Raw genomic sequence first — 20188 nt, forward strand, 5'->3', positions numbered from 1 at the left:
AAACATCGTAGTTAGATGTCAAATTACTGGAGAAATACTGCACCAAACATCTTAGTTAGATGTAAAATTACTGGAGAATTACTGCACCAAACATCTTAGTTAGATGTCAAATTACTGGAGAAATACTGCAACAAACATCTTAGTTAGATGTAAAATTACTGGAGAAATACTGCACCAAACATCTTAGTTAGACTGTGTGACTAAGATCTATCTCCTCTGCAAAAACGTCTAAATTAATGACAGATGTCATGAGTTATCTTAGTTTAATACTATTTTCAGGAAGTGTATACTGGCTACGGCATCTCAAAATGGACAAACAGTACTATTGCGTTTTTTTCTTGTTTTTCAACCGAAGGTCTTTTAAGGGAGTATGTGAGCACACTCGTTCTGTTCAGCTAGCCGAGTTCAGCTAGAAGCCAGCCTTGCTGAAGCATGCTGACACCTTAACAATCATTGTGCTGGGGTGGTCTTACAGACACAGGCTACTCCCCCCTGCAGGCTCCTACAGCCAGCCAGATAATACTATTAGCTCAGTCCCAACCCCCCACTCAGACAAGCATGCTATTCACATGGCAGAGAAACATGTAGCCACATATGCATGCACACAGACACACACACGCATATGTTGTGGATTATACTCACACACACACACGGTCCCACACAATCACGTACATACACCCTTATATTATACTGTATAACTACCATTTAAACACACACATTCAAGAACACATCTAGAAACAATTACGCGCACACACACACACACATCACACACACCACACACACACACACACACACACACACACACACACAGCAGAGGCACTGTTGTGGAAGGTAAGTGCCTCTGCAGCGGTGCGGGTGCTGACAGGGAGAAGGCTGAGCGTTAATATTACATGAGAAGACCCTGGGAGGGCAGAACACACACACTGTGGTTCCTCTGTCTGCATGAAACCTCCCCAGAGCACCATGTACTCCTGCTGTCTTCATTACCCTGCACGAAGATGATCCCTCACACTGTACTGCACCGCACCTCACACACACACACTGCACTGGCACACACATGTACACTAGCCACATTGGCATACAGCGACAACAGAAAGCACAAACACAAACTCACCACATAACATATAGGCCTACAGGTACGTAGCAACGACGACAGAACAGAGGACACAAACATACAAACACATGCTATGCTACTGTGCCAACCCACTCAAAGCAACGAAAACATCCTTTCATATAGACCACACTGTAGAACAACAGTCTTCAACACACACACACACACACACACACATATAAACAAAGGCAAAAGCCTTGCGAGAGGGGTCGGTCATAGTAAAACATCCTCTTCACACCTCTGCATTGAGACAACATCCCTACAGTGACCATCCCTCCCGATAGCGGACAGAGTCCATGCCTGGTTTTCTAGTGTATGGCCTGGCACTGGGGTGTCAGCCCCTCTCTGCTCTCCCTGCTCTGGACAGATCTCCACAGACACTACTGTAAATCAGACACTTGGGGAGGAAGGCTTTGGGACTGTCTGATAGCATCACTAGCACAATCCTACAAGTCAGAGTGGAGACTGAGGAACTCTGGGATGGATCAACCTGTACTGAAGGAAGTTCATTCTTTAGATGCAGGACAGGACTAAATGTGTTTTTCATTTAGCAACATTATGTACAGGCCAAAACACTTAACTATAATGAATTTAGACTAAGGTATGTAAGAGATGACGCTACATGTTAAAAGAAAGAGTAAGGAGCTTTGATATACTTGGATATTTCAAAATGGTTGGAATGTATGACGTAACAAGCTTCATGAAAGAAGCATTGAAACAATAGTGGAAAGGCTAGGTTTAATTCTGTGTTTAGCCTAGTTTCACAAATCAGACCTTTGCTTTACAAGTTCTACATTGTGTAAAAATAGGTTAGGTTATATCATATAAAATAAGGCTAGGGCATATTACTAACTTAGTGATGTTAGTAATAATCTCAAACATGACAAATAAATAACACCTTTCAATATGAGAATAGGGAAAAGTTCAAATAAATAGGCCTAAGTCAGCTTCCAGCGATACAACAAATATTGTGGGTTTAAATGCTAATACTGTAGCTTCACTTCCTTGGTACATTTTGAAAATGTATGCTCAGTTTGTCGGGGTACAGCTAGCAAGCAGCATTTTAGCCAGACTGTTATACTAGCTGTCTAGTCTGTGTTTTATATATGTGCAATAAGCATAAAACACAATTATATATAGCACTGTCAACTCAATCTCATTCTGAGAATTAAGGTAGACCACTTGATTTCAACATCTGAATAAAGTGGACAGCCTAACATGCTGTTTAAACAGTTGGAGACAGAAGGGTGTGCTCATAACAATTCACTAACAATTCACTAACACGTGGACTTGAGAGATTGTTGATGAGACCTGTGTTAATTATCTATAGCCTAAAGCCTGCTACAAGAAGTTAGTCGTTATTAGTGAATGTGCATTAGTCATGGTTAAACTTGTAACAAAAAAATTGCCTTTTCATAGACGGACTTGAAAGCCAGATCATTGATTATTGCAACAAAAAAAAGCAGGTTAAACTATTTTGATAAAATAATTAAATTATTATTGGGTCTTATGGTTGTGGAAGGCTTACATTTAGCCTAAGTATAACTTCACAATCCCTGAATTAGATTATTGCTGACTGTTTGAAATGCAGTGTCAAATTGTACAACAACGCTTATTCAGAGAAAGCATGAGGGTAGGCAACAACACATCCGCCATGCTGACCCTCAACACGGGGACCCTCAGGGGTGCGTGCTTAGTTCCCTTCTGTTCACACGACTGTGTGGCCACACACGACTCCAACACCATCATTAAATTTGCCGATGACACAACTGCTGGCCTGATCACCAATGACGATGAGACAGCCTATATTTAGGAGGTCAGAGACCTGGCAGTGTGGTGCCAGGACAACAACCTCTCCCTCAATGCGGGTAAGACAAAGGAGCTTATTGTGGACTACAGAAAACTGAAGGCCGAACACTCCCATTCACATCAACGGGGCTGTAGTGGAGTGGGTCGAGAGCTTGAAGTTCCTTTGTGTCAACATCTCTAAGGACCCACACCAACACTGTCATGAAGAAGGCAAGACAACGCCTCTTCCCTCAGGACGCTGAAAAGAGTTGGCATGGGCCATCAGATCCTCAAAACGTTCTACAGCTGTACAATTGAGAGCATCTCGACAAGCTGCATCACCTCTTGCTATGGCAACTGCTTGGCATACGACCGCAAAGCACTACATAGGGTAGTGCTAACGGCCCAGTACATCACTAGGGTCGAACTCCCTGCCACCCAGGACCTCTATACCAGGTGGTGTCAGAGGAAGGCCCAAGAAATTGTCAAAGACCCAGCCACCCCAGTTCTGTTCCCTCTGCTACCGCACGGCAAACGGTAGTGGAGTGCTAAGTCTGGGACCAAAACATTCCTGAACAGCTTCTACCCCCAAGCCATTAGAGTGCTAAATAGTTACCCAGACTATCTACATTGACCCTCTTTGCACTAACTCTTTTTGACTCTGTACACACACACTGGACTCTACCCACACATTCACACTGACACTCCAACACATACACATGAACACACACACTTACTCACACAACACGTATACATACACAGGCACATTGTCGCCACACAAACACTTACACACTCATCACAGTCCCTGCTGCTACTGTCTGTTATCTATCCTGTTGCATAGTCACTTTAACCCTACCTATATGTACATATTTACCTCAATTTCCTCATACACCTGCACAGACTCGGTACTGGTACCCCATGTATATAGCCAAGCTATAATTGGTCATTGTGTATTTATTAAATATTATATTTATTTTTTTATCCTGCATTGTTAGGAAGAGCCCGTAAGTAAGCATTTCACTGTTAGTCTACACCTGTTGTTTAAAATGTGATTTCATTTTGATTTGATTTGTTGTTTATGTTGGCCAATCAAAGCGGCATATAGGCTCAATGTGTAGCAAGTGGAGTGAGTTCACTAATGCAATGCAAGATGGAATACAAATGACAGAATTAAAATTTAGCAAATGGGAAGTAGTAGGCTACAAGGAGCAACCAACAGATATGTAGGCTGTTGTTTGATCTGAATGGGGTTGGAGAGAAAGCACAGCATGTGGCCTCAATTAGCCCAGCTAGCTAGCTTCTCTAGGCTACTCCAGTCAAGACCGGCACTGTTATATGGGATGATAAATATCATTGTGGCTGCTACAAGTTAGCTAGTCTTGGCTGTAACTTAGTTGGCGCCTTGACGTCTCTTTCTTTCAGTCCGTCTGCTCACTCCCATTTCACAAACACCGCCCCCTCTGCAGCTGCAGCTATAGAGCACCAGCCTCTCTCCCTCGCGCAGCAGTACTCAGGTTAAAAACTTTAAAAAATATATATATATAATAATAATAATGAATATCTGACAAACATTCATGATACTATTCTAATAGTGAAATTATTTCAAACCTCCATCTCTAGTGTTCAACATCAGGCCCATTGGGTTTCCTGAGTATGAATCATACAGACCCGGTTCAGCCCAACCCTCCTGACAGATGTCTATTCTCCCTCATTAACATCTGCAACACGCTATCTCTCACAAACAGAGCAAAATCCATTATCTGTTACTGCCATTTCCACATGCAGCAACCGAGCTCATATAATCATTAATCATGAAGCAAGGAAGCAGGCAGGGAGACAATATAGTCGGCCATTATGTTGTTCTCAGCCCTGCTCGCTTAATGAGAATATGAAACTAGTGTCTCTCTCTATCCCTGGTTGGTTCATTTCACAGCTTCCATAACCGCCCTGGTGATGACCTGAGTGACAATATACACATTCCTCCTCCCTGCCTCCCAGCTTGCCTGCATGTCTCCCTGCCTCCCAGCTTGCCTGCATGTCTCCCTGCCTCCCAGCTTGCCTGCATGTCTCCCTGCCTCCCAGCTTGCCTGCATGTCTCCCTGCCTCCCAACTTGCCTGCATGTCTCCCTGCCTCCCAGCTTGCCTGCATGTCTCCCTGCCTCCCAGCTTGCCTGCATGTCTTCCTGCCTCCCAGCTTGCCTTCCTGCCTCCCAGCTTGCCTGTATGTCTTCCTGCCTCCCAGCTTGCCTGCATGTCTTCCTGCCTCCCAGCTTGCCTGCATGTCTCCCTGCCTCCCAGCTTGCCTGCATGTCTCCCTGCCTCCCAGCTTGCCTGCATGTCTTCCTGCCTCCCAGCCTCCCAGCTTGCCTGCATGTCTTCCTGCCTCCCAGCTTGCCTGTATGTCTTTCTGCCTCCCAGCTTGCCTGCATGTCTTCCTGCCTCCCAGCTTGCCTGCATGTCTTTCTGCCTCCCAGCCAGTCAGCTTGCCAGTCTTCCTGACTCCCACCCTGCCTGCACGTCTTCCTGTCTCCAAGCCTGGCTGCACGTCTCCCTGCCTCCCAGCTTGCCTGCACGTCTCCCTGCCTCCCAGCTTGCCTGCACGTCTCCCTGCCTCCCAGCTTGCCTGCATGTCTCCCTGCCTCCCAGCTTGCCTGCATGTCTTCCTGCCTCTCAGCTTGCCTGTACGTCTTTCTGCCTCTCAGCTTGCCAGTCTTCCTGACTCCCAGCCTGCCTGCACGTCTTCCTGTCTCCAAGCCTGGCTGCCTGTCTTTCTCCGCCTCAGATATTACATGACCTCACACTGGGTGTGGCTTACAGTATAACAACACAGTTTCATTGTACAGGGGGAAGGGAACTGCATACAGTATATACTAAATCCCTATACCCACAAGTATCTGTCATAACCTAGCTGTCCTATTTTCAACAAGCTAGCCGAAATGCTAACAGGAGCAGTTGTTGCTCCTTCCTGTCTGTATGTGTCATGAATTTTAAAATGAACTTTGAGCTGCCATCTTGGCAGCTACTATTTTACGAGCAGCTATATCTGTCAAGCTGGCAGCTGCTAGCAGATAGTCAACTAGCTATTCTATTGTGCTCCAGAAATGAATGGGCACTAAGGAAGCCAAGCCGTAAAGGAGAATTGACAGTGTGACACAACTTACTTTAGACAGGATGCAGAGCAAAAACAAAATGGTAGATTTAATGTGGAAGGCCACTGAAACTACTTTTCAAAACAAATACAACACCGTGGTCCTATGTCATGCCATACAGGTAGTGGTGTTATAAAGGCATAGTGAGGCATATGAGAACAAGGTCAGTGAGACACCTACCCGATCTTGGCCTTTTGTTTGGGCTTGGACGAGGGCACAATGCGGGCTTTCTTGGAGGCCTTGGTCCTGGTCTTGTTGCCACGGTCCCTCTCCCTGTCTCTGTCTCTGTCCCTCTCCCTCTCTCTCCTGTGGGCCGAGGAGCTCCCAGAGGGGAAGCTCTCTGGACTCATAACCCTGGGGATGTTCTTCTCTCCTCTCTCCCGGGCCTTAGCAATGGCCTCATGGATGATCCTGTTAGCCTTCTGCTGCTTGTCCTCCCCAGCCTCCTCCATCAGTTGCTGCTGCTGCTGCTCCCTCTGCTCCTTCACCAGCCTCCGCTGGGCCCGCTTCTCCAACGACGAGCTGTAGGAGGACGAAGACGAGGAGGATGAGCTGCTCTTCATCGGGGGGCTGAGGACCCGCGCTGCTGTGTGGCTGTTGGGACCATTAGCATTCTTGTTCTTGGGAGGCTGGAGAGAAGAGGAGAGAGAGGAGGGGGGATATTAATCAGACTGAGGGAACATATATACCAACAGGATGATGTCATTATAACATACATACATCTGCATTAATAGCAAGACTGGAAAGAGCTGTGTATTACAAAGGACTGTCGCCCTGATCTTAATGTAATTTCCTGCGAAGTGGATGATCTTGTGGTCGTTAACACACACACACACACACTAATCCCCCCCACTATGCTCATGTTCTCATGTTGCCAAACCAAACCTACATTCCTGAATCTCAGACTGAATAGTTAGATCATTTAGCTCCTAGTTCTCACATTCCCCTTCAGTTAACCCCCCACAGCCTCTCTCACACATCATCTTCCCCTTCAGTTAACCCTCCACAGCCTCTCTCACACATCATCTTCCCCTTCAGTTAACCCTCCACCGCCTCTCTCACACATCATCTTCCCCTTCAGTTAACCCTCCACAGCCTCTCTCACACATCATCTTCCCCCTCAGTTAACCCTCCACGGCCTCTCTCACACATCATCTTCCCCCTGAGTTAACCCTCCACAGCCTCTCTCACACATCATCTTCCCCCTCAGGAACAGAAGTGTGAAATGTACCATATCAGCTTTGCTGCCTGGAATGAGAGTCAAGTCACCCAGTCAGGCTCAATAAGGAAATGTTGTAAACACAAAGGAATGGGATTACAAAAGTGAATCAGTGAAGCTCTGAAAAACCCCATGTGCATAACAATCAAGCTGTATACTTACACTGCTGCTTAGTGACGTGGGGAGAGAGAGAGACATTGACAGAGAAAGACTAGAAATGATGAAGCAACATGCTATGAGCTATGTGTAGTTTGTAGTCGTAGCCTTTAGCAGTAGCTGACAGAGGAGAGACATACTCAGAAATCAGCCTTCTCAGGAAGTTTAACTCATAATTTCCAAGAAATGGCAGATGAGGAAAAGTACACATTTTCATTGCACTCTAAAGGCCGTATGATATCAATGTGATTGTTGAAAGGGAAGTTACACTGATCGATCTAGAAAACAGAACACTGAAAACAACAGCCAGCTGGTCTAGAAAACACACACAGCAGAAGTCACAACAACACTGTTAGCTAGTTGTCTGTACCTCTCTTATTAGACCCTCTAAGCCTTGATAATGATATAGCCTTGACATATGCTTGATAATGATATAGCCTTGACATAGGCATGATAATGATATAGCCTTGACATAGGCTTGATAATGATATAGCCTTGACATAGGCTTGATAATGATATAGCCTTGCCATAGGCTTGATACTGATATATCCTTGACATAGGGCTTGATAATGATATAGCCTTGACATAGGCTTGATAATGATATAGTCTTGACATAGGCTTGATAATGATATAGCCTTAACATAGGCTTGATAATGGTATAGCCTTGACATAGGCTTGATAATGATATAGTCTTGACATAGGCTTGATAATGATATAGTCTTGACATAGGCTTGATAATGATATAGCCTTGACATAGGCTTGATAATGATATAGCCTTGACATAGGATTGATAATGATATAGCCTTGACATAGGATTGATAGCCTTTTAAAGACAAACAACCAGTCACCAGAATATCCCATTCTGCTGCTGTGTCTCTACCCCACTACCTCACAGACATACTGAAAGTGTTGCTCTCTGAACTTTCTGCTAGCCACACATTTCCCCCCCTAGTCACATAGATTGCAGCAGCACAAACTTTCATTAAGACAGGAAGAAAGAAACAAGAGACAGGCAGGACCGGCACATGGGCTGAGGTTTATTCCCTTCGGGTGGGCCCAGAGCCTATAAATGGAGGAGCTAATCTCAACGTGTTGCAGTCAGAGTGGATGGCTACATGACCCGAGGCCGAGCCACAGCACGGCACAGCCAGTTGCTTTCCTGACTGCTAAATAAAGAGAATTATCTTGAACTGCCACAAACAAAGCAGGGGGAGGGGAGATATAAATGACAGTTCATTTGGAAGATAAACAAGAGCTGTAGCTACAGAATTATATGTTTAACGTGTGCTGTGATGCCCAGGCTATTATTGGAAATCATTGCCCAGAACTGAAATATTCTCATTATTCAAGTTCAAGGTAAAAAAAAAGAGGGTGAGGAAAGAGAAAGTCATGGTAAAGAACAGGGAAAAGAGGGAAGGAGCAAAGGCAGAGGGCGGGAATGAGAGCAGGAATGAGAGTTTGTATAAAAAGTGAGTGAGAAAGGGAGAGAGAAGAAAAATGCACCAAAACCAAGTGCTCTGCAGCTGTGTAATACGACTATAAATAACTGAAATTACAGGCTGCCAGCACTGCAGTGACTTCAATCTCTCTCTCTGCCACCACAAGCTCCCATGAAAACACTCTGCACTGTTACAGTAAGGAAAGACTACAGAGAGATAGAGCTAGCCAGGACATTTGGGACAGTTAGTCCGCTCACTCACTCACTAACCCCTTACTTCCCTCAGTTCCTCATGCAGAACGCTGTGTGACTGATGTACTCATCTTATGTGACACACACACACACACACACACACAAACACATCGCCTTTTGCATCGAACCAGAGATGGGGAGGAATCTATGGAGATGAGAAAACGAGGGATAAAGTGAAAGGAGGGGGATAGTGAAGGGAGAGCGTAGCTAGCACAGCTAAGCAAATTAGTATGGGAAAGAGCAGCAACAAGGAGTTCAAGATGGCGACAGTGGAGCTGCATCTGGCAGGCAGCATGAGCCAGTAGCAGAGGAGGTTGTTCAGTTCCTGTCGTCCGGCCCCTCCTCTCTCTCTGTGCAGCTCACTTACCCTTCCTCTTGGCCTCTTCACTGTAGACATGTTTTTTTCTATTTTTTTGTTCTTCCTCCCCCTCTCTCTCCAACCACCTAACAAAAGCCTTGCCCTTTTGCCGGGTTTTTTCTCTCTCTTTCTCGCTCGCTCACTCTCTCTTTCGTTCGATGGTCTGTCTTGCTTGAGCTGCGTGTCCACCCCCTCCCCCCTCCACAGGCAGCGTACAGGCGGGCGGTGGAGCCTCCTCTCCTTCACCTCCTCTCCACTCCTCTCCTCCCCTAGCGGGCAGGACTCAGGCTCAGTAGGAGTGCATGGGGCTGGGCTGTTAGATCACTGGGAGAACTGGGAGCAGGGCTGGTTGCGCCAGAAGAGGTGCGAGGCAGTGGCAGTCCAGGAAGCTCGTCTCATTCTGCTGCTACTGCGTGCGGTTTGTGGTGTGAGTGTCTCTCGCTCTACCCTCCTCTCTTCCCTCCCTTCTCATTGATTCCCCTCCGCCAGCAATCCCGTGCTCTCTCCGTCCGCTCGCTCTACTCGTTCCTTTTTCTTTCCCTTCGTTCGTGCCTCTTTCTCTTACATCCCAGGGTAAGGTAGGCTACTCCTTTGTACACAAAAAGGGTTTTGAGCTAGCTAGCGGGCTTGGTTGTTTTCCTTTTTCCACTAGTTTTCCTCTCCTCTTCCCTCTCTGCCCTCCCTCTCCCGTGTTGGGGTGTGTATGGCGAGGAGCTGGAGTCTCCAGCAGCAGAGCGGTGGAAAATGAAAGCAGCACAAAGCAGCAAAATGCATCAGCATGAATATTAGAGATGTCGTTAAAATCCAGACTCGTTCTCTCTCTCTCTCTCTCTCACTCTCTCTCTCTTTGTGAGGAAGTAGGCCAGCAGATGGTGCTAGCAGTTATTACATTAACTTTCACAACTTAACCCCAAAAGCACTGAATTTCTACACAAGCACAGAGATTAACATAAATGGATTAACATAAATGGAATGCAGGCTCGCATGTGTTGCAAATTGCTCTATACATAAAAAACAGTATACACAAGAAACTGAATGACATCATTTTATGTTGTACAGAATCATAACATGAAAATCCACTATGAGATAAAACTAAACAATACAATATTAAAAGTCCAAACAGCAAACAACCAACGTGTGCAAAACCCTGAAAACATGAGGCTAAAAAGCCAGAGCACTGTCCCTAGTACAGCACACTAACACTCCCAGAGACGGTCAGTAAAGCAGTGATCTCAGACACACTCTGGTGGGGAAAGAGAGACGCAGATAGATGCTGGCCACCCAGCCACACAGGAAGAGAATCGCTCTCGAAAGAGGTGACAGGATAGCCCCCCACACACACAAATGTATGCGAGATGTGAAAGGATAGGCCGTGACGAGCCTTCTCTCCCTTCCATGACTGACAGTCACTGGAGGGGCAATGGAAGAGAGGGAGGGGGCTCCCTGGAACATGATGCAAGGGCCATGTGCTCCAGCAGGCACATGGTGCTGGGAGGGGAACACACGGACATGCCTGGCTGGCCTGGAGCCTGCCTGGCACAGGGTTAGGTCCCAGAGTGGAGACACACACATCACCAGACAGACACGCACGCATGCACGCGCTCACACACACACAAACTTAAAGAGCCATTCACCTTGCTCTAAAGCACATGACTGTGTTTTCACAGTGAACTCTCGTTTGAAACCTTGTGCACAACATATAAGCCCCTTCTCAGGTTACACAAAGGGCTACATAGCCTGGGGGTTGACTGTTAGCTCCCTGCTAGTCAGAAGTAACCCGGAACAGGTTGGTAAGCTACAGGCTATGGCTAGCCTCAATGGCTATGTGGCTAGGGGGAGGCCAAGTACCTGGAGATGGATAGTTAGCTCCCTGCTAGTTAGAAATAACAGTAACAGGTCTGAAGCTACAGACTAGTAAGCTACAGGCTAAAGGCTACATGGCTATGTGGCTAGGGGGAGGCCAAGTACCTGGAGATGGATAGTTAGCTCCCTGCTAGTTAGAAATAACAGTAACAGGTCTGAAGCTACAGACTAGTAAGCTACAGGCTAAAGGCTACATGGCTATGTGGCTAGGGGGAGGCCAAGTACCTGGAGATGGATAGTTAGCTCCCTGCTAGTTAGAAATAACAGTAACAGGTCTGAAGCTACAGACTAGTAAGCCACAGGCTAAAGGCTACATGGCTATGTGGCTAGGGGGAGGCCAAGTACCTGGAGATGGATAGTTAGCTCCCTGCTAGTTAGAAATAACAGTAACAGGTCTGAAGCTACAGACTAGTAAGCTACAGGCTAAAGGCTACATGGCTATGTGGCTAGGGGGAGGCCAAGTACCTGGAGATGGATAGTTAGCTCCCTGCTAGTTAGAAATAACAGTAACAGGTCTGAAGCTACAGACTAGTAAGCTACAGGCTAAAGGCTACATGGCTATGTGGCTAGGGGGAGGCCAAGTACCTGGAGATGGATAGTTAGCTCCCTGCTAGTTAGAAATAACAGTAACAGGTCTGAAGCTACAGACTAGTAAGCTACAGGCTAAAGGCTACATGGCTATGTGGCTATGTGACATTTGCAGCAGAGCCTCAGCTCTCTCCCTGGCTGAAATGTAACACTGTTTAATGATATTAGAGCAGAATTATCTCACATGGATAATAGCTGAAATAATAGCTGAAAGGGGCACTGAGCTCTTAAGGACAAAGGCCTAGTTCACTTAGCTGATCTGTGTTGCTTTATCGGTTTAATAAGTAGACTAGTATGATTAGTAGGCCTTAAGTAAGTCAGAATCTATGTCAATATTCCTAGCTTTCCGTTAGGCGTTGGGGAAATTACAGAGAAAGAGAAGGGGAGAGAGAGGTAGGAAATAAAGAGAGACTGACTGATGTATTTAACCTCTCATCAGTCGTGGCAAACAAAGGTGAAAGATAAAAGGAAAGCCCTCCTTCCTGACTGGTTAAATATACAACAGCTTAGCTGCAATATCATTTGGCTCTGCTATCTCCAGCCGATGTCTGAGCACAACTCTCTTAAAAAAACCTGCCAGACACCTAACTCTGTGGAAGAACATTGGAACTACAAACACGACAAAACATTGAACTGTACAACTGTAGGAATAACATAAGACTGGTTAAAGTCCAACGTAGAGTATGTGTGGGAGGTCACAATGTACACAGTCGGTTGTGTTAACTCATGTGTTTGTCCCCATGCCCATCTCTAGATAAATAAGCCTGTGCTGTGCCGCGCGTGTGTGTGCGTGCGCGCGCGTGTGTGTGTGCGCATTCATGTGTCCGTGTATGCCTCGGGAGTTTGGACTGCTGTTCTAGGAGAGACGGAACGAAGGGAATTAAATGACACAACATGTCAATTACCGTCCCTGCAGTGGAGCAAGAACATGTCACATGCCAGAGGGGAGCATCCCATACAACAGGAATAAACTTTAGCATAGTGGCAGTGGGCCTCACTCTCACAGAAACAGAGCCTCACTCTCACAGAGACAGAACCTCACTCTCACAGAGACAGAGCCTCACTCACAGAGACAGAGCCTCACTCTCACAGAGACAGAGCCTCATTCTCACAGAGACAGAGCCTCACTCTCACAGAGACAGAGCCTCACTCTCACAGAGACAGAGCCTCACTCTCACAGAAACAGAGCCCCACTCTCACAGAGACAGAGCCTCACTCTCACAGAGACAGAGCCTCACTCTCACAGAGACAGAACCTCACTCTCACAGAGACAGAGCCTCATTCTCACAGAGACAGAGCCTCATTCTCACAGAGACAGAGCCTCACTCTCACAGAGACAGAGCCTCACTCTCACAGAGACAGAGCCTCACTCTCACAGAAACAGAGCCCCACTCTCACAGAGACAGAGCCTCACTCTCACAGAGACAGAGCCTCACTCTCACAGAGACAGAGCCTCACTCTCACAGAGACAGAGCCTCACTCTCACAGAGACAGAACTTCACTCTCACAGAGACAGAACCTCACTCTCACAGAGACAGAGCCTCACTCTCACAGAGACAGAGCCTCACTCTCACAGAGACAGAGACTCACTCTCACAGAGACAGAGCCTCACTCTCACAGAGACAGAGCCTCACTCTCACAGAGACAGAGCCTCACCCTCACAGAGACAGAGCCTCACTCTCACAGAGACAGAGCCTCACTCTCACAGAAACAGAGCCTCACTCTCACAGAGACAGAGCCTCACTCTCACAGAGACAGAGCCTCACTCTCACAGAGACAGAGCCTCACTCTCACAGAGCCCCTGAAAACGATCAATGCACAGCTGTAGAACACTGTCAAGAACACAGGTAAAAAAAATACTGTATGTATAGTGTAATTCAGGGAGCTATTTTAACAACAGTTCTTTCAGAGACTTGGCCTAAACAGTATGCAGCGATGTTATGTACTGCATGTTGAGCATGAACATTTGAACACCTGATCACCTGATATGGAGTACAGTGCGCTGATGTATAGTACACTGAGGGGTTCACTGGGACGGACAGACAGTATCCTTTAAGTCTGGGACGACATCATAATGCAAAAGACTACATAACAGGCTGTTCAATGAGAGAGAGAGAGAGAGAGAGAGAGAGAGAGAGAGAGAGAGAGAGATAACACCCATGTATACGTAGATTCATACACAGGAAGGCTTTTAGCTGCCAGCGACTGGCTCTGCACAGGGTGTATTGTCTCTCTAGGCTGAGGATGTGTTGGTGAAAACAAGGAAGAAATAGGAGGCAGCCAGGCACACATGCTTAAATGGTCACATGGCTTGGTGGAGCTGTGGCGCTTTGGCAACCCAACGGTTAACATGCAAATAGGCCTCCCGGCAGAGAAATTAGTGTGCTGGGGGGGCTTCCCTCTAAAGTGTGTGTGAGTGAGTGAGTGAGTGAGTGAGTGAGTGAGTGAGTGAGAGAGAGAAAGAGATACTGAGGGAGTCAGAGGCACAGGTGTGAGTCTAAACAGTCCATTATAACATCATCACAGACTCAGAGCCTGTATTAGTGTGCCTGCCACTCTTACTTCTGCCTCCCCCTGAGGGCCTTTGAGTAGGACTCCACTAAAACGCTGTTAGAGAAATTGACATTTATCATCCTAGGACAGGATGGAACCCGCACTATAACTGTGCACACACATAGCCAATCATAGAGCCCACAAAACTAACCATATCAACAGTTAGCCTATATTTTCACCCACTAGGTAGTGCTGTAATGCTGGATGTATAAGCTAGTAGGAGAGTGCATCTGTTGTAACAGAGAGAGCTGAGCAAGTGAACAGTGTTCCTTCAGAGCAAATATAGGAGACAGTGTGTGGTACTGGTCCCTAGAACTTTAATCAATGACAGCCTACTTTTCTTTTGATGACTAATAAAGTGCATAGTACAGGAATAATAGAGATGATCCACTGCTTCTCTCTCACTTCAGCCTTTGCCTAAACGTTTTCCTTTTAAAAATATCTGAAGTCTACCTAGAAGTCAACCTTTGACGTCGACTCTTCCTTAAAATCACTCCTCACAGCAAAGTGTGTCGTATCTTTGTGCGTAACGTCCCTAAAAACTGTTATTGGCCTTGTGTTGTGAGAGGGATAATACCAGCAGTATACAACACTACTCACCTTCCCAGTTCCCAACCATAGCCTAACCAGAGACCAAACCTACTGCCGGGTTAATGGAATATAGATTAGTCTGTCAGGAGGTGGGGAAGAGATTAGGCCTGTTAATTAGGCCTATGGCTGTGGACCAATTTAAAGTCATGCATGGAGAGTGAGGAAAGAGACAGAGAGGAGAGAGAGGAGAGAGATGGAGTGTGTGTATGAGAGAAAGAGATAGAGAGGGGGAGGTAGAGAGGTGTAGTTGATAAATGAAAGGGGGCACACTGCACGGTGATGCTTCCTGAACCAATTAAAAAGAGCATCAGGCCTTAATGATCCTTCACAGGGTAGGAGAGGGAAGGTAAGGTGTGCTGGCGCCAACCTCTTGTCCCGGGGAGAGGCTAATAACAGAAGTGACACTCAGTGGGCTAACAGGGCTTACAGGTCCTCCTTCCTCACTCTCAGACCTGGTCCACTTTGACCTGTGCTGTCACAGCCTGGCTGGCACACAGCTCTAGCAGGTCACATGGCAGCAGGGCCTTAGGCAGAGCTGCAGTAGTACAATATGTGGCATTTAACTGGGCTGTATTCACATAGGGTTGACCCAAACCATACTGTCTGGCTCTGATAGAATAAGAAAATAGTGGTATGTTGGATGTGTAACCAGGCAAATGGCCAGCCCAGTACAGCTCAGATTAGTTTGGCTCAGTGTGAAAAGGGTACTGCTTGCCTGTATCTGGATGGAGGAGCGGAGGTGGAGAAATGTGGGTGGCAGAAGGACGGACATATTACAGAGTTAAGTCTAATACCATAGCCTAATTAGGCTAATGTTCTGCAGCCCATGTGTGGTAGGCTAGGCCTACAGATTAGGAAGGGGGAAACTACAGGGAATTATCCATTCTGTATAGAAACACTATCAATAAAGTTGTATTGAATTAAAAAAATCTAGTGTTCTTATTCCTTATGTGAGGGATAATCGAGGGGCTATGCGTTCTATGGAAAATAATGGATGACGTGGAAGGTGTGTTCCAAAATGCGCTAGCGAAGTGAAACTGACCTTCAAAAGAGTTGCATTATTTTCCTGAGAACGCATAGCCCCTCTTCGATTATCTCTTTTATACCACGGCTATAATTTAACACATTTGCCGCTCAAAGAAACTTGTTAGTTTAGCTAACCAAACCATCAGTCCTAGCTTGCCATTATGAAAATCTGATTCAACAATGCCAGTAAAGTTTTCAATTCAAGTTTTGATTTAAAAAGCAGCTCAAACATAGAACATGTAAGAATGAACTATAGCCATTGAGTTCTACCGCGCTAATATAAGGAATTATACAACGGGTGGGTCTAATCCTGAATGCTGATTGGTTAAAACCGCATTCCATTTGGTGTCTATTCCACAAGTTACCACCGGTTAAATCTATGAAGTTAAAATGCCTAATTACTCTGTTCCATCTGACTGCGCAATTCACTGTCTCGTCAACCCAGCCAAGCAATTTATAAACTTAATCTCCACTATGAAAAGCATCTAGACATTCTCACATTTATTTTAGACTAACATTTAGTTTTCAACAGTGGAGATTTGTATAAACCTTGCTGTCTGTCTCTCCGACATTTGCAACATTGCTTCAATATTCAAATTCAATCTCCAGCTGTCCCATAGTAATGAACGTGTCGGGAGTCGGGACGAGACAGACAGACAGGCAGCGTTTTTCAGCCAGTCGAAATCATGAGGAAGCTGGCATAATTTTATGGATATATACAAAGAAAAGTAAATTGAAAAAATGTAAAAAGTGAAGCTAGTTTGCAGTCTTTCCAGATTCAATTTGAGGTGATTGTGTTAGCTGTGTTGTTGGCTTGCTCCTCTGAACAACAGTGTCCTGACGAGTGAGCACATTTTCTATGCCAGGAAAAATCCCGCCTCATTAGCTCATTGTTATGGATGTGTTCAAATAAATGTCACTAGAAAACTGTGTAAACAAATGCAAATGCAGCTACTTTGCTGTTATTCTGGCTGCACTTTTTGACGTGACTGTAAGTTAGCCGTAGTTGGCTAACTAGCAAGCAAGAGATAAGAACTTTACCAGCCATTATGGCAATGGAACATTTAGAACGAACGACTGGGTCGCGTCCATACTGTAGATACAGAACAAAAAGACAGAACGACTGAGTCGCGTCTCTGGCAACCGAACCGATAGAACAAACGACCAGCCGGCATGGGTAGCAACCCTAGATTTGTGTCGGGACTATATCTTGTGGAAGGATGAAATAGTATGAATAAATTCATGAAAATGTTTTTAATGAAAATTTGTCAATCATTATTTGAATATGTTGGTAACTGGTTGTATAAAAGTGATAATGCCCAAGAAGCCGGTGTTTAGAGGATATATTGGCTTGGTCTCGGGCCTGACAACACCAGCGCCAATTTTTCCTCCAAACACCGGCTTCTCGGCATTATCACTAAAATAACTCACACTCTAGAATGCCCTTCAAGCCAATCAGAAACAAGTATTCAACAATGCCATGGTATAAACATGAATAACATTATGTTCCCAGTCCAAAGTTACATATTATACTGTATAAGTCTAGGCCTCATTTCCTAAGAAATGCACTTACACTACTAGGTGGTATAATGGTATTAAACACTGTAGATCTATACACAGGAGAACTATAGCTTCAACCAAGTACACACTCCTAGTACGCTAGGCTGTGTGTGTGGGCCTCCCTCTCTGTTCTGTTGGAGATATTTATAGTTATTACCCAGAAAGCTCTAAGGCCCAGGCCAAGACACACACACACGCAGGCACTTGCACACACACACACAGGCACACACACACAGCTTGGCATGTAATTCCTTGCAAATGCAGCGATTAGCAATTCACATAGGTTATGATATCATTAGCCGTACCTGCCATGGCAGAGAGAGAGGGCTGCACCATCACACCCATTACACATCCTCAAATAGCTCCCAATGAAGAAGCTTTACTAACAGCCACCTATTAGCTTGCCATTAGTCATTCAGTTAACTGACTCCTTCATTTCATTAAGAGAGGGATGCGATGGCCATTTGCATCTCTGATAGGAGTAGTTCATGGATGGACTGGGACTGGGCAGGGTAAGGTAAGGTAGTTTGGGCCTGGTCGTTAGGGATTCTATAGGATAGCAGAGGGGTGACAGAGGGAAGAGGGCAGTCTGGGGTCATTGAAGATGATGCTGTATCTCTCATTAGCACAGTATGAGCAGCCTACTTACCGGGGAGGGGATTCTAACAACAGTGATTCCCTTAGGGCTTAGACCAGCGATTCTCAACTAATTTGGGTTGTGGGAGGTTTTGAATGGGTCTCGCGCAGGATGTCTGAGCAAAAAATGAAATATAAATGAAAAAGATTGTCCAGTCTGAACTTAACCAATTTAAACCCGGTAGAAAGTGTGTAGAAATTATAATGAATTTACATTTTAAAATAATCTCTGAACAAATTGTCTTCAATCACAGCATTTTCAATATAGAGCTATTAGCAGCGGTATTTGGGTCTCAAACCAGTGAGTTTATTAACATTCTTCAACATTCTGTTTTCAACATATTTATTAACATTCTGTCCATGTAATTATTGACAATGAAAGAGGTGGGAATGTTGTTTCCTTTTCATATAATTGATACATGTACCGTAATTTCTGGACTATTAAACTCACCTGAATATAAGCCACACCCACTGAATAAAAAAAAAAAACGTATTTTGTACATAAATAAGCCGCACATGTCTATAAGTCGCAGGTGCCTACCGGTATTTTGAAACAAATGAACTTTAAACGAAACACAGCTTGTAACAAAAATAAATAGGCTTTTAAACTAAACACAGCTTGTAACAAAAATAAATAGGCTTTTAAACGAAACACGGCTTGTAACAAAAATAAATAGGCTTTTAAACGAAACACGGCTTGTAACAAAAATAAATAGGCTTTTAAACGAAACACGGCTTGTAACAAAAATAAATAGGCTTTTAAACGAAACACGGCTTGTAACAAAAATAAATAGGCTTTTAAACGAAACACGGCTTGTAACAAAAATAAATAGGCTTTTAAACGAAACACGGCTTGTAACAAAAATAAATAGGCTTTTAAACGAAACACGGCTTGTAACAAAAATAAATAGGCTTTTAAACGAAACACGGCTTGTAACAAAAATAAATTGGCTTTTAAACGAAACACGGCTTGTAACAAAAATTTAAAAAATAGCAGTAAACAGTAGCCTACCAAGAAAGTCATTGGTCACTATCTTCCTCCTCCTGTGCTCTGAAACCACTGAAGTCATCTCCTTCGGTGTCGGATTTGACTAGCCTCAGAATTGCTTCATCCGATGTTGGATCGTTTTCATTGTTGCTCTCGTCACTTTCATCCGGAGGCAAATTCCCCGCGGAGCTCATGCTGCCCTCTTCAACACGCAGCAGTCCAGCCTTTCGAAACCCGTTGATGATAGTGGATTTTTTGACAATGCTCCACGCTGTCAGGACCCACTGGCAGACTTGACCATAAGTTGCTCTTCGCATGCGGCCCGTTTTAGTGAAGGATTTCTCCCCACTTGTCATCCAAGCCTCCCACTGAACACGTCAGTTCCTCATGTTGCTGTTTCCAACGTCTTATCGACTCATTAAGGCCAAGCTCCCGTGCAGCAGCTCTATTTCCTTTTCCAACAGCTAGATCGATCGCCTTCAACTTAAAAGCTGCATCATATGCATTTCTCCGTTTCTCCAAAATGACTACCGTAATCAGAATGATGGGAAGTTTGAGCGTGCTTGATTTACGTCACATTATGTGACGGTGCTCAGTTTTTTGGGGTCATGAATCTTGTGAAAGTGGGAAAAATCCATAAATTAGCCGCGTCATTGTATAAACCGCAAGGTTCAAAGCGTGGGAATAAAGTAGCGGCTTATAGTCCGGAAATTACGGTACTATCAATAGAGCATTCAAAATTGTTTCCCATATTATAATTTGGATATTCTTTTTCACGATGCGAATATTGGCTCCTAACTGAGACAACCTGGTTCAATTTGGGTCCCGAGGCAAAACCAACTGTGACCAACTCATCTTTACTGCTTGTTCAGAGAGAGAGAGAGAGAGAGCGGTGCAGTCAAGCAAATTTAA

At 45.1% G+C, this 20188-nt stretch overlaps 1 protein-coding gene across 14 annotated transcripts in view; it reads right to left on the bottom strand.

The window, feature by feature from the left end:
• Positions 1-20188, bottom strand: part of chd9 (chromodomain helicase DNA binding protein 9) — a 140631-nt gene that overhangs the window by 85878 nt on the left and 34565 nt on the right. For 11 of the 14 annotated variants that reach the window (XM_090238895.1, XM_090238892.1, XM_090238890.1 and 8 more), the window contains one exon: positions 6229-6677. In XM_090238895.1, coding sequence (XP_090095021.1) covers positions 6229-6677 — 449 coding nt within the window. Of the gene's footprint in view, positions 1-6228; positions 6678-9480; positions 10329-20188 lie in introns of those variants that run through there. The other 3 variants (XM_090238898.1, XM_090238897.1, XM_090238896.1) reach the window with 2 other exon arrangements.

Source organism: Oncorhynchus mykiss, chromosome 6 (assembly GCF_057628025.1).
Source record: "Oncorhynchus mykiss isolate SJ-2025 chromosome 6, ASM5762802v1, whole genome shotgun sequence".
Lineage (NCBI taxonomy): Eukaryota > Metazoa > Chordata > Actinopteri > Salmoniformes > Salmonidae > Oncorhynchus > Oncorhynchus mykiss.